The sequence below is a fragment of the Episyrphus balteatus genome, chromosome 1 (assembly GCF_945859705.1).
Source record: "Episyrphus balteatus chromosome 1, idEpiBalt1.1, whole genome shotgun sequence".
Lineage (NCBI taxonomy): Eukaryota > Metazoa > Arthropoda > Insecta > Diptera > Syrphidae > Episyrphus > Episyrphus balteatus.
In genome coordinates, this window is record NC_079134.1 from 81,646,568 (window position 1) to 81,665,865 (window position 19,298).

Below are 19,298 nucleotides of genomic sequence, written 5' to 3' on the forward strand. Positions count from 1 at the left end.
AACTCAACCCACCCACTTCCCGAACTCGGTTCGCCCGTAATTTATTTTTCCTTAAATTTTCATTATATTCACCTCCTTTTCCAATGGGTTTCATTCTACTATGATTTTTTTTGGTTTCAAAAATTATCGACCCTGGTCTATATCTTATTCATTAAGAAAAAATTTAGTAAATAAATTGTTCGGATTTTATAAGTTCTGTTAGGTACAAGTTTTTTAAAAGTATACAAATTTGTTTAATTTTTTATATTTGTTGGTAAGTTGTTATAAAGCTGCAATCCTCTGTACATATCTGAGTTTTGAGTTCCGGTAAGGTTGTATCTTTCGAGTCTAAAATCGGTTGCTCTTCGCAAATTGTAGGGTTGCACTTCATTGGCATATCGTACATTTTCCGTCAGGTATATCGGGAACCGGTTGTATTTTACCTTGAAAATAAAAATTAAAACTTTTAAACAAAGACGCTGTCTTTGTATTGCTTCCAACATAAATGCAGTTCTTGTGTAAATATTGCACTTGAGCAAAGATCGCATAGCACGGTTTTGCAAGACTTGAAAAGCAAGATTTTGTCTCTTCTTTACACATAAATAATACGGAAGCGCAATAATCGAAATGAGGTAAAATAATCGTATTATAAATCATTGTAGCATTTTGAAAATTTTAACTTTTTCTTATTCGCCCGAAAAAACCTACTTTTTTACTTATTTTTGAGCAAATTAAATTTGCATGTTCTTTAAAGTCTAATTTACTGTCGATAATAACTCCCAGATATTTTATTGTCATAACTTCTTCAATGTTTTCGTTTCCTATTTTTAGTACAATGTTTTGTCGCGCCGATTGAATTACCATGAATTTAGTTCTATCAATGTTTATTTTTGACTTGTTCATACACAACCACTTAAATAAATTATCTAGGTCTTCTTGTAAGTTATTTTGTAATTCTATTAGGTTTGTGCCTTCAATATATAACAGGGTATCATCCGCAAACAAACCAACCTTACACCACTTTAAAACTTTAGCAATGTCATTTATATGAATCAAAAACAGATCTACTCCCAAATTTGATCCTTGTGGAAAACCAAGATCGACATTTATAGTTGATGACTCATTATTCATTATTTTACTTTTTTGTAGTCTGCCAGTTAAGTACGTCCTAAACCATGACAATTCCCGTACCGTCCAGTGATTCCATATGCTTCCAGCTTTGTAAGCAAAATTTCCCTACAAATCGTCTCAAAAGCCCTCTTGAAGTCCAAAAATAGAGCTATAATACTTTTTCTCATCTCACCAGGGATGTTGTGGATGTGGATTTTTTTACATCCGCGGATGCAGATGCGGATGCGAATTTTTGAAAGTTAACATTTGCAGATGCGGATGTTTAAGATATTATATTTATTTATTTATTTATATATGGAATTTTACACATTAAGATACAAAAATCTTATAAACTAGAGCAAAGTTAAATTTAGAAAAAAAATTTTAATCATGATAACAACTCATAGAGGCTTAAATAATTCAAAATTTGAGTAAAATATACATTTGTACCAGTTAACTAAATAATTTCATTTAATTTATTAAATAAATATGCCTTTATTTCCTTTTGAAATCCCTTCCTATCTCCAATGTTCCTAAAATGCAAATGAATTAAAATAATTATACAGTTATAAATTACATTTATTTTTATTTGTATTTAATGAGATGAGATGAGAGAAATTAAAAACAGACTTAATAAAAAGTAATACCGCCACCTTCTCTGCATCAAGGAGGTTACACAGAGGTTGGTTAATTAAGTCCCACTTCTAAATAATTGTTCCTTAGGAAGACTGGCTTGTGGAGTGGGTAGAAATTGTCGTTAAGTTCTTTACTGGCACTTTTTTTTTGTCCGGAAAGAAAGATCTTTATTAATAGCCTGTTTTCACGCCAAATTTTATAATTTCGCAAATTAGGTCAGTTCGCACTCCAAATCCTAAAAATTTCCTATACAATTTGAAATTCGACTTAAGGCTCTAGTGAAAACGGACTATATTTAAGACTTTTGCATTTTTTCTGTGTTTTGCGTAAAAAATCAGTAATAGACGTATTACTCGGTGTGACTGCCACTAGCACGCGCCATTTACTGGCTCCACCCAACTTCTTTCTTGTTAGCATCTTCTTTGCATCCACACCCGCATGAAAATCCGCATTGATTATTGCGGATGCGGATATCCCGCACCTTCGTTGCATCCACATCCGCATGAAAATCCGCATTGATTATTGCGGATGCGGAGGCGCATCTTCTTTGCATCCACATCCGCATGAAAACCCGCATTGATTATTGCGGGTACGGAGGCGGATGTGGATGTCCCAAATCATGCGGAAGTTCCGCATTTGCGGATGCGAATATTCGCAGCATCCCTAGTCCATACTAATGCTGTTTGACACGAGTGGTCCTTTCTAAACCCCGATTGCTCCTATATTAACAGCTTATTTTGGCTCAAATATTGCACCAGTTGCTGACTCACAACTTTCTCAATTATTTTCTCATGTATAGGCAATGTGTTTATAGGTCTAAAGTCTTTGGGTTGAATTGCATTATCAACTTTAGGGATTGGCACAATTGTTGACACTTTCCATATATCAGAGAAAACCCCGTTGTTTAACGACCAATTGACTATTTCAAGTATTTCACTTCCAATTACATCATAATTATCAAGAATAATTTTCGAGCCATACACAGGGTGATTCAGGAGTAATGTGCCAAAAAGATAGAGCGTGTAGGTTAGGTCGAGACAAGAAAAAAATCGTATAGGAGGGGGGATCTATTCCCCTTCGTTTAGCGGGAGGGGCAATTTAAAAAATAATTGACTAATTTTGGAAAAAAAAATTATTAAAAATCAACGTTTATACTTACAATAGCGTGCTATACCTTTTTGTAAAGCCAAAACCTTAATTTTAAACAAAGCCATTTTATGTCACAGTTTTTGAAATATTAATTTTTAAAATCAAAATTTTGAAAAAAAATTGGAAAAAAAAAATTTCAAAGTAATTTTTTTCAAAATGTCATGTAATTAAGTACTAATTTAGTTTTTAAAATTCGATGCTCTTATTTATTTTTAAACTAAAACAGAAAACTAGATTGAAATATATCTTGTGATTTTCGAGAAATTAACAAAAAACCAAAGCCACTTTTTTCTAAAAAAAACCTCTTTATTTTTTGTTTTTACATGGCTGGACTTGTTGATAAATAAATTTATGAAACATTAACCATTCGTCAACTAATTTTTAAACATTCAGACTTAAGTAAGGTCTTAAGGCAGTATAATTGTTTTATTTTAATGAAAAACAGTGAAATAGTACTTGCGCAAGCAGTTCAAAATAAAAAAAAGGACTTTTTAAATCATATTCTTTGATTTTTAAAGGTTTCAAGAGAATCATTTTTTCCTAGATAATCCAATACGGTATCACTTTATTGTATCCTTACTTAAGTTAGACCAGTGCCGATGCCTTCAAAAACATTAAAAAGTACAAAAAAAATCATAGTAGGATGAATCCCATTGGAAAAGGAGGTAAATATGATAAAAATGAAAGGAAAAATAAATTACGGGCGAGCCGAGTTCGGGAAGTGGGTGGGTTGAGTTTTAAATGGTAAAAAATGGTATATCTCGATTTCCGGCAAAACTACAAATCCTATAGAAAAAAGTTGTATGACAAAGTAGTAGGTAATAAAAAGATCTACATCAACAATTCAACATTTTTTCACATAACCTCAAAATTTATGTGAAAAATTAAAAAAACCGAGTTTTCGGTTTTTTATTTTTATCTTTTTCAAAAACAAAAATTTTTCTACGAAATTTGGTGAAAACTTACCTTATTATGTCCCAAATACACTGTAATTTATTTGATTTAAAATATTAATTTATTCACCTTAATTTGACTTAATACAAAAAAAACACCCTAATTTTCAATCGAAAATTCACGTGTCAAAATATCAGCTTTTTTCAAAAAGTTGGTGGGCATTTTGTTCGTTAAAATGTCTGTTTTCTGATGGTGTAAAAAAAATTTACATTACTATACTATAGAACATGTTCTAGTAAAATTCAAAAAATGAAAAAAGCTTGAATTCGAAAAAAATGTTGTATCATTGTTTACAATTTTGGCCTATTTATTCAAATTTACACTTTAATTACTCAAAAAACGTAAGATTTCATGTAACACTGATAAATCCGTGTAAATTTGAATAAATAGGCCAAAATTGTGAACAATGATACAAATTTTTTTCAGGTTGATACAAAAGTTGTAGATCTTTTTATTACCTACAACTTTGCCATACAACTTTCTTCTATAGGATTTGTAGTTTTGCCGGAAATCGAGATATACCATTTTTTACCATTTAAAACTCAACCCACCCACTTCACGAACTCGGCTCGCCCGTAATTTATTTTTCTTTAATTTTCATCATATTCACCTCCTTTTCCAATGGGTTTCATTCTACTATGATTTTTTTTGGTTTCAAAAATTATAAAATAGTTGACGAATGGTTAATGTTTCATAAATTTATTTATCAACAAGTCCAGCCATGTAAAAACAAAAAATAAAGAGGTTTTTTTTAGAAAAAAGTGGTTTTGGTTCTTTGTTAATTTCTCGAAAATCACAAGATATTTTTCAATCTGGTTTTCTGTTTTTGTTTAAAATAAATAAGAGCATCGAATTTTAAAAACTAAATTAGTACATACATTAATTACATGAAATTTTGAAAAAAAATTACTTTAAAATTTTTTTTCCAATTTTTTTTTTCAAAATTTTGATTTTGAAAATTAATTTTTCAAAAATTGTGCCATAAAATGGCTTTGTTTAAAATTTTTGTAAAAGACTAGGGTTTTGGCTTTAAAAAAAGGTATAGCACGTTATTGTTAGTATAACCGTTGATTTTTAATAATTTGTTTCCAAAATAAGTCAACTTTTTTTTAAATTGCCCCTTCCCGCTAAACGAAGGGGAATAGACCCCCCTCCCATACGATTTTTTTCTTGTCTCGACCTAACCTACACGCTCTATCTTTTTGGCACATTACTCCTTGATTACCCTGTATATCTTTTTTACTGTTAATTGATTTTATAATGCTTCTAAGTTCGTATATATTTAAATTTTTAAAACGGAAAACTGTCTCAACCCTTTTTTGATGACTGGTTAATTTCAACTATACTTTCGACGAAAAAAAATTCAGTAGGTTTACTATTGCACTTAAGTTTCTTTCTATCACACCATTTATCACAATTTCTGTTATATCTTTTGTATCTGTTCTTAAAACTAATTCTTTTATTGCACTCCATAGCCCCTTCTGATCACCGATTTTAGTAAATATTTTATATTGCAGCTATATTTATCTCAATTGAAACGGCTACCGAAATAGGCATTACTGTAAAAAAGATAGCTAAATATTCATCCCGCTACCCTCCCTGGAACATACAACCTAAGTCAGTTAACACTTATTTATGTGAATTCAATAAGAATAACACGACTAAAGAGCTTTACTGCCAAGAATTTTTAAATCTGGCATCAGATTTAAAAAATGAAGGTTGGAACTTCGTCTTTACTGACGGATCTAAAAACACAACAAGCACATCTTTTGCTTCTGTTCACGATAACGGATCTATCTTATGTGTAGGCTTACTAGAAAGCACTGACTCAATATTCACTGCAGAAGCCCTTGCCATCCTCAAATCCATAACAACATGCGCGTACCTACCAGGGAAATTTGTAATATGCTCAGATAGCTTATCAGTTATAAATGCAATCAAAAATCCGAATCACAACACAGAATCAATTAATAGGATTCGTGATTATCTAATAAGCAAATCAAACAAGTTGCGACTTATGTGGGTACCCAGCCATGTAGGCATAAAAGGAAATGAGCTTGCTGACCAAGAAGCCTCAAAGGCCCATTCTGCTCCAGTTTTTCTTTTTGAATCAGTAACTAAACCAGACCTTCTACGTTTCATCAATAACTACTTAAAATCAAAATCTCTAAATGAATGGTCTACCTATAACCACCACTATGCTACCATAAACCCGGAAAGAAGCCGATTAATTCTCCCTACCACAACTTCAAAATCCATGAATACAAGCTTCATAAGATTACGTATTGGCCACACAATTTCTACTCATCAACATATTCTTCGTAAAGAACAACCGCCTATTTGCCCAGCTTGCAATTCACGCATCGATATCAACCACATTATAAATACCTACTCAGCTTCAACAACACATCAACCTTCTGATCCCAATCTCTCCATCCGCCAAACTCTACATAGCCCTAGTCATGACAACATACAAAAAATATGTAGTTATCTACAAAGAAATAAATATGATATCTTATATATATAATTCTCCTGTGCGTTTGTTTGTGACCCTACTCCTTCTAAACGACTGGACAGATTTTTCTGAAATTTGGTGGGTGTGATAAGGTCCATCAGAGACAGGTTTTGTTTCATAATTGGACCCGGTAGGTGGCGCTGTTGTCGAGTTGTAGGAAAATTGCATATTCTGAACGAACGACCGGACAGATTTTTGTGAAATTTTGTGTATGTGATAAAGTCCATCCGAGACAGGATTGTTTTATAATTGGACCCGGTAGGTGGCGCTGTGTTCGAGTTTTAGGAAAATTGTATATTTTGAACGAACGACTGGACAGATTTTTGTGAAATTTTGTTTATGTGATAAGGTACGTCCGAGACAAGTTTTTTTTATAATTACACCCGGTAGGTGGTGCTGTTGTCGAGTTTTAGGATAATTTCATATTTTGAACGAACGACTGAACAGATTTTTGTGAAATTTTGTTTATGAGATAAGGTCCGTCCGAGACAGGTTTTTTTTATAGGTAATTGGACCCGGTAGGTGGCGCTGTTGTCGAATTTTAGGAAAATTGCATATTTTGACCGAAAGACTGGGCAGATTTTTATGAAATGTTGTGTATGTGATAAAGTCTATCCGAGACGGGTTTTGTTTCAAAATTGGACCCGGTAGGTGGCGCTGTTGTTGAGTTTTAGGATAATTTCATATTTTGAACGAACGACTGAACAGATTTTTGTGAAATTTTGTTTATGTGATAAGGTCCGTCCGAGACAGGTTTTTTTTATAATTGGACCCGGTAGTGGCGCTGTTGTCGAGTTTTAGGAAAATTGCATATTTTGAACTGGGCAGATATTTATGAAATATTGTGTATGTGATAAGGTCCATCCGAGACGGGTTTTGTTTCAAAATTGTACCCGGTAGGTGGCGCTGTTGTCGAGTTTTAGGAAAATTTCATATTTTGAACGAACGATTGAACAGATTTTTGTGAAAATTTGTTTATGTGATAAGGTCCGTCCGAGACAGGTTTTTTTATAATTGGACCCGGTAGATGGCGCTGTTGTCGAGTTAGGAAAATTTCATATTTTGACCAGACTGGGGGCCAATTCTGGTTCTGTGAAAACGTGAATCGAAAAAAAAAACTTTTTCATTTTAGCTTTCAAACACTCTTTTCACTTTTTCGTTTCATTTGAAACGAAAAACGATTCTCATCCTATGATATCACAAATAATTTAGTGAAAAAAATATATATTTATATGAATATTTTTGATGTTTGTTTTCATTTTTTCACAGAACGAGAATAAAATGAGTGAACAAGTGAAAAGCTTTTCGTTTCACTTATTCACAGAACCAGAATTGGCCCCCTGGAGAGATTTTTCTGAAATTTGGTGGGTGTGATAAGGTCCATCCGAGACAGGTTTTGTTTCATAAATTGGACCCGGTAGGTGGCGCTGATGTCGAGTTATAGAAAAATTTCATATTTTGAACGAACGACTCAACAGATTTTTGTGAAATTTTGTTTATGTGATAAGGTCCGTCCGAGACAGGTTTTTTTTATAATTGGACCCGGTAGGTGGCGCTGTTGTCGAGTTTTAGAAAAATTGCATATTTTGACCAGACTGGAGAGATTTTTGTGAAATTTTGTGTGTGTGATATGGACCCAGTAGGTGTCGCTGTTGTCAAGTTATAGTTAAATTCCATATTTGAAGTCCGAATGACAGTAGATATAGATTTTTATGAAATTTTGTGTGTGTGTGTGTGTGTGTGTGTGTGATAAGGTTCGTTCGAGACAGGTTTTGTTTTATAGTTGGACCTGGTATGTTGTCAAGTTATAAGCAAATTCAATATTTGGGGTTCAAAATCGCTCATATTCAAGGGTAATAAAAACAAACATGAATTAACTCTTTAAAATGTTAGTCCCGCAAAGAAAATTGTTTACCATCAGTATATCTCACAGTTGAAAATTAATATGACTGCATCTTAAAATTTGTTTAAGTTGTTTCAACTACCATTAATACAATTTCCGCATAAAAATCGACGTATGTATGAATAGAATTAAGACGAAATCTTTTCATTTTTAATCGTTTTTTTTTACGATTTTATCCTATTGCTATTGTTTCGGTAAGAGAGAGAATACTATTTTTAAAGTGGATTAAAAATGAGCGTTGAAAGTGGATGCTACATTCCGCAAATAAATATTTTGGAAGTTAAAACGAAAGTCAACAAAACAAAAACAATGGTTGTATAGTCGGTTTACGGACGATAATTTTACGTGATAACGTCATAAGAAAACAGGTTGTTTAAACAAAAAAAAAGTAAAAAGATCGTTCTTGGTGTTGGAATTCCAGGCCTCTGGTGCAAAACACAAATCATTAACAGTTTCACAAAAGAAAGGGAGAATGAGTCATATTTTTCTATAATGGCAGGCGGGATTCATCGATTTAGGCACTTTTTGCAAAAAAAAAAATAAGAAGTGAAACCAGAGCCAGTTTTTGTATATTTTTGAATTATATAACCTTTATTGGTTGAATAAATTCCGATAAAAATTTGTAATAGCTGTCAAACAAATGATTTGCTTTGTTTAATATTTTAAACAGTTTTACATATGTATGTACCTATGTGTAATGGGAAAAGGTTAACACATTACAAAATCAAAAATTGGAAATAAAACTTGGAAAAGGGGGAACGAAGTCCGCCGGGTCAGCTAGTATAATAATATATTTTCTATAAAATATCTTATATCTATAAAATATCTTATACCTATACAAACCTATTATTGAATAATTATAATTCTTTTTTCTTTTCCAAAATATGAAGTTAAAATTAGATTTAAATTTAGATTTAAGTACGTATTTGAATTTTAAACTACCTCAGAGCCGGAAGTCTAAGCAACTTGAGCTCGTTTTCTTTATATTAGCACTATAATTTTAATTATATGTTAATAAATTATAATAATAATAATAATAGTAAATATTTTATATTGCACATATTGATTTTTGGCTTTGTTTATTTCAGTCTTATAAGTATTGCGTAAAGTCTTATAATTGTTCCAGTCTCTAATGTCCTCACTTATCACAGCTCTTTGGTATAATATTACTTTCAATTTTTTTCATTTTCGATTTTTTGCATTTAAATATAAACCATTGTAATTATATAAGATTTTAAGTTATGCTTTTCGCGGGTATCAATCATTTTAAGTTTAATTAAATTTTAATAATCCCGTGACTACGAAGTTTGAAAGTTCTTCGAAACGTCGGGGCGAAGAAATAAAATCCAATATTTCTTATAAATACGTGGTGAGTTTCGTAAAATTTAATTAAACTTAAAATTATTGTAATTATGTTTTAATTGCTAATAAAATTTGCTTCGTTCTCTATTAATTTTGTTAATGTAAATTTGACAATTTTTATCAAAAACACTATGATCGACGTTTAAAGTTACTCCAAATTTTTCGTTAGCAATTGAACATATTATACCGTTTACAAAATAATAAGGCAAGAGTTTGCTAAACAAAAACACGACTTTGACTTAATATTACTTATTTTTTATTTGTTTCAACAAAAATAATGTGCACCAAACCGATCGAAAATAATGTAACGAACAATTAATATCTTTATTTTTTGATGTAGGACATCCTGAAGCCGATTTATTCCCAAAAAACGATATTTTTGGGTGTTTTCGCACCGGTTTTGCATGCGTTCATTTATCAATTGCTCGGCCATCTTTGGTGATAAAGAGCTGACTTGTTCTTAAAAATGCAGGACATGAATAGGGCTACAAAATAGGTTAGACAAATATCAATCATGATTCAAGCTTTTTTCGAAATAATGATGAAAATGTGTTTTTAACAACAAGAATTTGACTTTAAATGGTTTCCATTTTGTAGTAACTCACTTTAATACAATGAAACTACATACAACGATAGAAAATATTATAAGGAAGAGAATGTGTGTTTATTTTTTGGTCTACGACAAACTGGAGCAAAGATATTAGCTTAGAAGTAAAATATCCCAAAAAATGCATTTTTGTGCATAACTCTGCTAAAAAGAATGATCAGGTGGTGAGAAATTGGGTTTAAGCCTTTTAAATATACCCCTATCGATCCATGAAATAAAAACTGACAGTGCCTCTGTTGCGCATGGTAAGGCCCTTTTTTCCGACGCTTTGACTGGAGTAATAGCACTAAATTTTTTAACACCTCTGAAATTATATTTTAACATTGTTTTGAATTTAATATCTTCACACTTCAAAAAATCATTCTTTTCTTTAATTTTGCTTATTACATATTTCATTTTCAGACCAATTTTTTGATATGCCAATAATTTTTACCCTTAGTTCTCTTATTTTTGGAAGCTTGATTTCGTACTTGTTTCCTATATTTTCTTCAATAGCTTGTTTTAAATATATTGTGGATTGTTCATCCTGACACCAAACAATCAATCCACCATCACTTTGATCTTAATATCAGAAACTTCAATTCCAGTTGGGTCAATTTTCTCAATAATTTCACTTTCAGTTTCATTAGAAGTTTGTTTAGATTTAGGTTTCAAAATGACGATGGGACATGGATTTTTTATTTTCTTATCAACATACGCATATGAAGCCTTTTTTATAACAACACTGTTTTTTTCGTTTGCAACATGTTTCTCAGTTTTGTTTAGAGCTCTTGAAACCCGGGTACCCGAAGACCCACCCGGGTACCCGGGTACTCGAATACCCGGGTATTACCCGGGTAGCACCCGGGTACCCGGGTACCCGAAATACCCGGGTACTCGGGTCTTCAAAATACTCGGGTACCCGGGTACCCGAGTACCCGAATATTTTCAACAGCTCGTGTAACCAAGTAGATTCGCGAAAAACAAAACTTATTTTTGTGTTTTTTTTTATTTTACTTTAATTTATTAACCTGACTGACACTTTTTGGGAGTTTGTTTGGCATTTTAAGCGTTTTCTGGTTGAACCAAAGTACAAAGATATGACCAATTTGGTCATGTACCAATTTTACCTATAAAATAGGGTTGCTTTATATACGTTCCCATTTTAAAAGTGGCAGCCCTATATTTTTCATTTTAGTTATCAACTCAATTTTAACGGTCAACGCTTGGACAAACACGAAAAATGTGACGGAAAATTAAGTTGAACGCAATGATGCATACAGGACGTCTCCACACTCAATAATTGTGCTTAAATCGATTCACTATCAATAACTACACAGGTTACTGCCAAAATATAACTATTTTTTCTAACGTGTTTTGACCTCAGCACTCAGGGATTCTAAAAATCTATTTTATAAAGTAAATTTTTTACAACAAAAAAATATTACTCAAAGAAAAATTCAAATTATTGAAAATCCTCGTTTAGTCTGATTTCAGAAAAATTAACAAGACACTTTCTATAAAATTCTATGGATAAGTTATAAAGATATGACCATTTTGGTAACGATACAAAATCGACTCTTTTTATTACTTTTCGAGTTTTTGTCTATAACTTGAAAAACGAATTTGAAAATTTATATTTAAACTTTTTGTTTTTATAAAATACTTCTTTAATATAAATTCAAACCCTAAAACCACTCAATGCAAGATATATTTTCAAAAATGAACATTTTACGGGCAAATCTGTTTCTTTTGAACATTTTTTATAAAATCATGAAAGTAGTTTCGGGATTAGGGACAATTTTTTTTTTTAATAGAGTTGTAAAGACAAAAAGATATAAACTGTTAATTCTCACTTGTAAAGTGTGTTAAAAAAAAACATTTTAAAAAGACCAGACCATTCAATTTGTGTGACTATCATTTTACTCAAGATATAGCCCGAATACCAAGTATGCCTCGAAAAACAACTACAGAAAATTTAAAAAAACATATCTGGAAAACCTAACCATGAACAATTTTAAAGATATGATTTTTCGTGTTTTTTGGGTTAAAATCTATAAGAAAAGTATCATGGCCCTTGGTGCAGAAAATTTTTTAATTATTTTGTATACTTGTGTTATTTTAATAAGTATTTTTACGTTTTTTTTTTAAGTAGGTAATTTGTAGCTCACTGGCAAAAATTGACATTTTAACAGACCATATCCCATATGAAATTCGGTTAAACGAAAATGCTTACAATACCAAACAAACTCCTAAAAAGTGTCCACCAGGTTAATAAATTATAGCAAAATAAGAAAAAACACAAAAATAAGTTTGTTTTTTTGCGTATCAACTTGGTTACACGAGCTTTTGAATATACTCGGGTACTCGGGTACCCGGGTACCCGAGTATTTTAAGGACCCGGGTACTCGGGTATTTCGGGTACCCGGATACCCGAGTGCTACCCGGGTATTTGGTACCCGGGTACTCGGGTAGCATTGGACCCGGGTATTACCCGGGTAGAATCAAGAGCCCTAGTTTTGTTTACTTATATGATAATACAGTCAAATAAGGTGAAAAAAGGGGTAAATCTCGGAATGAATGCTAATAGAAAGTTTTTTGCTCAATACCTTCGTTTTGGCATTCCATAACATACCTCAAAAGTCTAGAAAAATCTCATGTCCGCAAGTCGCGATTTTCAAGGTCAAAGCGCGAAATGGGGTTTTCAAAATTAGCAAAAATAGACCATGGTATTATATACACATTAGGGCGTTCGTTATTTTTGAATCAAGTTCCTAAGTGGAAAAACTGTTTCTAAATAATAAAAAAAAGTCCCCTAAATTTTTCAGATTTTTATTTTGACGCTAGATGGCGCCCCAAAATCGTTAAAGTTTTTTCTTAAATGAAAAAGGTAAATGTTGGCTTATAAAGCCATTTTCTTAATTATGGCTTTATAGTAAAATTTTTGATTAGGATCTTGTCTACATTAAACAACGTTTTCAAAAAGGTATAAACCATTTTTCTAGGACAAGGGGTTTAGTCAGGACATACATGTCGTTTTTGGATTTTATTTTATTTTTCATGCTACTCATATGCTTATTTAAATAAAACATGCTTGCTTTAATAAACTCAAACTTTTTGTTGTTATTTATTTTTTATTTTTGTAATTTTCGATAAAAATTCAAATTTCAACTTATTCAATGCGACCAAAAAGAGGCAAGCCAAACAAATTGATTTTCTTTTATATTTTTTGTTGCAAAACGTTCAATCTTGAGTTATTGTAGTTTAAACGCCTTTAAATAAATGTTTCTTAATCACGCCAAAGTGAATCTTTTATTCAAACTTAAAAAATTGTGATATGGCCTGTAAAGGATTTTTCAGGGGTGGAAATGGGCGGATAAAGGTTTTTCAAATAGGATGGAGTAAAGGCGAGAGGAAAATGCCTATTGAGGAAGTCCCAATGGTCATTTTTTGGGCTCCAGGTTGGGAGGGGGCAATGCTGCAAAACATCTGCAGCACAACGGTAGACAGGTCATGGTTGGAATGGTAAGCGAAGTGAAGTAAGTGTTTTTTTTTTGTGTTTAATAGAAATTTGAATGACACGATTCATGTTTTTTGTTGTGGTTTTTTTTCGGGTCCCAGAACAAGATCCCCCCATATCCAGCGAGCTAAACCGTGCGTCGCTAGCGTGCCAGTCCTGCGTTTCGAATCTCCTATTTCCATTTTTTTTCCTATTCTACGCTACACTCCTAGCTAATGTAAAATTTTGTCTTGGTCGCACCTCCCATTCCACCTATCCTATTCCCAGCTCACTTCTTATCCCTAATCCTTAAATCCTTTGAAACCTAAACCCGCAACAACATAGACAAAATTGTAATTGATTTGATAAATCAGTTAGAAGTGGCAACAACTAAACACAATCGTGCCCATAGATCATTTCAAGAAAACTTACATCAGATTATAGAAGAGTACTATTTTCCGGATATCAGAAAAGTTTTGAAATCAATAGTTTCGAGTTGTAAAATATGTTTACGTGTCTAAAAGATATTATAAATCCGAATGTTACGAATGCTATTTGTTGCGATTTGATGACTTTAGCACAAATACAAAATCTTCTTTTGCAAGCTTTTCCTGGTACTAAATTTTTACACACAGAAAAAATTGTAATTGATTTGATAAATATAACGATCAGTTAGATGTGGCAACAACTGAACACAATCGTACCCATAGATGATTTCAAGAAAACTTCCATCAGATTATAGAAGAGTATGTAGGTACTATTTTCCGGATATCAGAAAAGTTTTGAAATCAATAGTTGTGAGTTGTAAAATATTTTTAGAACATAAATTGCTATTCACAAAAACCCTTAACGGATTCTGATAAATAGAATATTGAGCGAGGTTCTTAACACCATTTCACGACGGATTCATTTCTAAAACGCTTGACGAAGTCAAAACAAATAATTGAAATAAAGGGCCTAAGGTCTTAAAACAAAATTAAATTTTCTTCCGTTTTAAGACTTAACAACACATTTTTTCTTGTGGTAACATCATAACAGAATACCAAAAATTAATGCAAAAAAATGTTTGTCCAGCTAGTTTTGATAAATAATAAAATACGCAACGATTAATTTCACTCAAAAAAGTCAACTGGCTTCAAATATATTTTTGCTAACTTTAATCTTATGTGCATGACACTGCAGAACGCCGGATGCAGTTTTAATATTTGTTTCTTTTTTAACATTTCATTGTATAGAATTTTACATCAAAATATTTACAGTGATGGACAAAACAATAAGACCACTTCGTCTTACTTTAAAAACAAATCATAAAACACATATTTTTATTTGTTTTTAAAAGAAAAAAAATTATTAATATAAAATTTACAGTATCAGGAGCTTAAATCAATTCATTATCTAACAAGATTTTTTGTTTAAATAAAAAAAATAAATAAATACGAAAATAAATTGATTTCTAAAGCGGTCAAAACAATAGGACCACTACTCAAAAAATGGAAATTATTTCATATTTCAATTCTTTTTGTGGTCAAAACCAATATATTGTCGAAAAGAAGCCCTTATTTGCCATCACCGCACATACTTTTGGAGGCATTAATTCGACTTATTTTCGAGAAGTGTGTCTCGGTATTGCATACCAAGCCTCTTGAAGTTTTTGCCGCAACTCATCCTTATTTCTCGACTTTTTTGCACCCAATGACTTCTCAACGATAGCCCACAAATTTTCAATTGGACTTGGGTTCGACGATCGGACAAACCAAGACATAACATTAATTCTATGCTCCTAAAGCCATATTTGAACTGGACCCAATGTATATTTACGGTCATTATAATGCATAAACTGCCATTTTAGGGACATTTTCCATTCCGTATAGGGAAGAAAAACTTCTTCTAAGAAATTGGGATACAAATGCTGGTCCATGTTTTCTTTAATCCAAAAAATTATACCTACTACGTGCCAAGAAAAATACCTCCACACCATGATGTTTTTACCACCGTGTTTAAGCGTTTGTCTTGTGTATTGCGGTTTGAATTCTGCATTCTCTGGGCGCCTTACCCATCTTTTGCCATGTGATCCCACTAATTTGACTTTACTTTCGTCCGTCTACAGAACATTACGCCATTTTTCTTCATTATCTGGACCAATCCAATTAAAATGGTTTTTTGCAAAATTGATTCGGTTTTTGCGATGTCTCTTGCTGAGGAGTGAAACTTCCCTGGGGATTCTTTTGAAGAGGTACTTTTCTTATGGTATTCTGCTGAGCGTTTTCTCACTTATTAACAATTTTAGCTCTAATTTAATGTCCGAAGATGACTTGAAAGTGTCTTTTTATGAAAATCGCATTTTTTCTAAGACGTGTTTTTGTGAAGTTTTTCGCTTTGTTCCTATTTTAAAATTTTCTGTTGGGGGCTCTAGTGCGTTTAATTCAAGCTTTTTTTAATTAACCAATAGTTTCGGCAATTTCCCGTTCTGATTTGCCTTCTCTTGTCAGTTAATGCATCCATTCTCTCACGGCTGAAGAACAATGGACTCCACGACCCATTTTAATGTTTTCCCAATTTTTTTTTTGCTCCACTAATATTAAATGATCTCACAAGAGTATTTTGTTTAAAATATTGTTTAAAATTTGAATCCTAGGTAATACAAAAATAAATGACTTCACTTGGTCCTATTGTTTTGTCCACACGATTTGAGAGTTTTTTTTAGTTTATACATTTATTTTTTGCATCAAATTATCTGTGCATGTTCTTTTTCTTTTATTTCATAATAGTTCTGTTATTTTAAGCAGAATATAGTAAAAAGAGCCGTTTTATTTCATTTTAAAAAGAGATAGAGAGAATATTTTAAGAGTGATAGAGGTGGTCTTATTGTTTTGTCCGTCACTGTATATTCGGAAGTCTTCGAATTTTAATAAAGTTCCACTAGATATGTCTAATTGCACACTGTTTGTCGGCGTAAAAGTTAACTGCTTCTTCGTTGTCCATTGAAATTATGTGCTCACCCAGTATATTCAAAGCGCAAAGGTACCTAGGTTCGGGATGTCGTTGTTGGGCTGTCATTCTTCTCATCAGCTGATTGGGATGATTGGCGATATTTCCTGCAAGTATCTTCGCCGATTGCAGTAGATCAGATACTTGTCCAGTGGTTTGACTTTTGCTTCCTCGTAGAGTCGCTTGTTGCTATAGTATTTCTGCCGCTGTCGGTCGAAGATAAGTTCGGTGCACATCCTCAGTAGTTCCTTCATGGCTGTTTTGGAGATGGTGTACCATACCGGAAAGCTGTACGCATTGACTGGTCGCAGAAGCTGCTTGTAGATCAACGATCAAAAGTTTCGTTCGTTGACTTAATCCTGTTCTTCTTTTCATCAGAGGGTGAAGGCGATGGAATGCAAAGTTGGCATTTTTGAGGACCAAACGGGAGTGATTGTTGAATCTGAGGAGCTCGTTAAAGTTGATTTCTAAGTACATATGTACTTGGCGTTGCGTTCACGTTCGATCACTTCGATCACTTTCGAGTAAAGTCTAGTGTTTATGAACAGTTGAACTGTTTACGAGTAATTTTGTTCGTGGGTATTGAAGACCGAGTATACCCATGAGTTCAAACAATGTATGGTTTGAAGTGTGAGTATTTTTGTTTATGAATAAAATGATTTACGAGTATAGAGACAAAACGATCGAGCACGAACGATCATTTTAAAAAATTGAAATTTTAAAGGTTCGAACATACCTACTCATTTGGATCTCTGGTACCCACCAACTTTTCCTTATGAATGAGTAACGGTGACCAGTGATTAAATTACCCGTTAGTTTCGCCGTAACGTTCCTCACTTTTTGATTTTATATAGAGCGAGAAAAGGTGAGACGTAAAATGGCAAGCCAAAATCAATTCGACTTAAACATTTTGTATTAATCCAATATCCAGTGTATTCCAAACAGGAAATCCTGATGTGAAACATTATAGGTACAACAAATTGGTACAAAACGAATGATCGAAACACCTTACAAATAAAACTTCTTGTTAAAAAAAAACACCGATACTCGGCCACAGACCAACTTGCGAGTTACAAAAGGCAATTTTCTTTTGATGAGTTGTGCCCTACTCTATAGGATATCACTAAGATTTTTGTGATTCTCAGAAGTTGTGACTGTGGGGATAATCGGGCTGTAAGTTTTTGAGCTAGATATCAAAGTCCAACTCAAAGTCTACTCTGAAGAGGTGAAAAACAACAATACGGGCCCTACCAATAATCAAATATAAAGCTGACTTTAATTTTTACCTTAATTCTACATATTTCACAATACCAAAAACCAATTTAATAGTCAAGTTAACGGCTAATGCTCGATTAAAATTTATAGTTGGGAAACTCAACTATAAAATTTAACCTAGAGTTAGCCTTTAACCTGACTATTAAATTGGTTTTTGGTATTGTGAAATATGTGGAATTAAGGTAAAAATTAAAGCGAGCTTTAAATTTGATTATTAGTAAGGCCCTACGAGTCATGGTATAAAAAGACAAGGTATGATCACTAGAGCCGCCATCTTACAAAATGGGGTAATAAGGTTTTGACGTTAATTTTTGGCAAAGTCAAAAGCAACAACAATTTCATAGACAAATTTGTTTACAACAATTTCAATGGGCACCTGTCAAAACGTTAAGTAGCCATTTTTAAGTTTTGACAGTTCTCAATACTGAGTTTTTTCTAATGATCATACCTTTTTTTTATACCATGAATACGAGTGTCGTTATTGTTTCTCGAGTTATTTTTCCTGTTAAATAAATGCCTTAAAAGTCCAATTCCATGCACTCAAATATATTCACAGTCAGCCCATATAGGGTTGATTTTATCAAGATATAAACGGCCTATCAAATCGTTTAATGAAAGATGACCTTTAAACCGACTAGTAACAAATATAAAGTAGTTCCATAGTACAAGGCTAAAACAAAGTGCAAGAATCCACTTCATTTGTTGATTAGAAAATTTCTGAAGTCTATTTCAATTATTATAAACTACATATGAATAAATGTTAAAACATATAATTATGTATTTCTACACACTCAAAGTTCAATTCATCTTAAAGTCCAATCGATAAATATTTCGATTTAAATTTGTTGACCCTTTAAGCATAATTTATTTTATATTAAATGAAATATTAAATACATGAATTACCTCGAAAATTTTCAACAACAACTGAACGTATAATTTTCTTGCTCCTATTGATTTATTAATAGCAGACAACAATATTAAAACTCCAATTAACAAAAGAAATAAGATGAAAAATGAAAACATGCTTTACCGAATTTGACTAGCTTAACATTGAGAAGATGACAAGTTAAGTTACAACTAACTGAATCATATAAAAATCAGAATTGGGCTCACCGACAAACAATACCAAGACTGGAAACTTTCGTACGTCTTACCCCCCTTTTGTGAAGAGTCTTGTCTGTGAATATATGTGAAAGCCACCACGTTGGTAACCCTTCAAGCAAACAGGTCCGACCTCGGTCCGAATCCGCTCCGCCTGAGGCGGAGCTGAGTCCGACTTCGGATCAGAAACTGGTCCGAAGGCGGCTCAAATTAGTATGGAAATTATAATCACCGCGAAGTC

General features: G+C 32.5%; 1 protein-coding gene across 4 annotated transcripts in view; it reads right to left on the bottom strand.

Moving 5' to 3' along the window:
• Window positions 1–19,044, bottom strand: part of LOC129906512 (glycerol-3-phosphate acyltransferase 3) — a 113,909-nt gene extending 94,865 nt beyond the window's left edge. For 2 of the 4 annotated variants that reach the window (XM_055982295.1, XM_055982293.1), the window contains exon 1: window positions 18,860–19,042. In XM_055982295.1, coding sequence (XP_055838270.1) covers window positions 18,860–18,979 — 120 coding nt within the window. In that variant the 5' untranslated portion in view covers window positions 18,980–19,042. Of the gene's footprint in view, window positions 1–18,859 lie in introns of all 4 variants that reach the window. The other 2 variants (XM_055982294.1, XM_055982296.1) reach the window with 2 other exon arrangements.
• Between the last annotated feature and the right edge of the window lie 254 nt (window positions 19,045–19,298).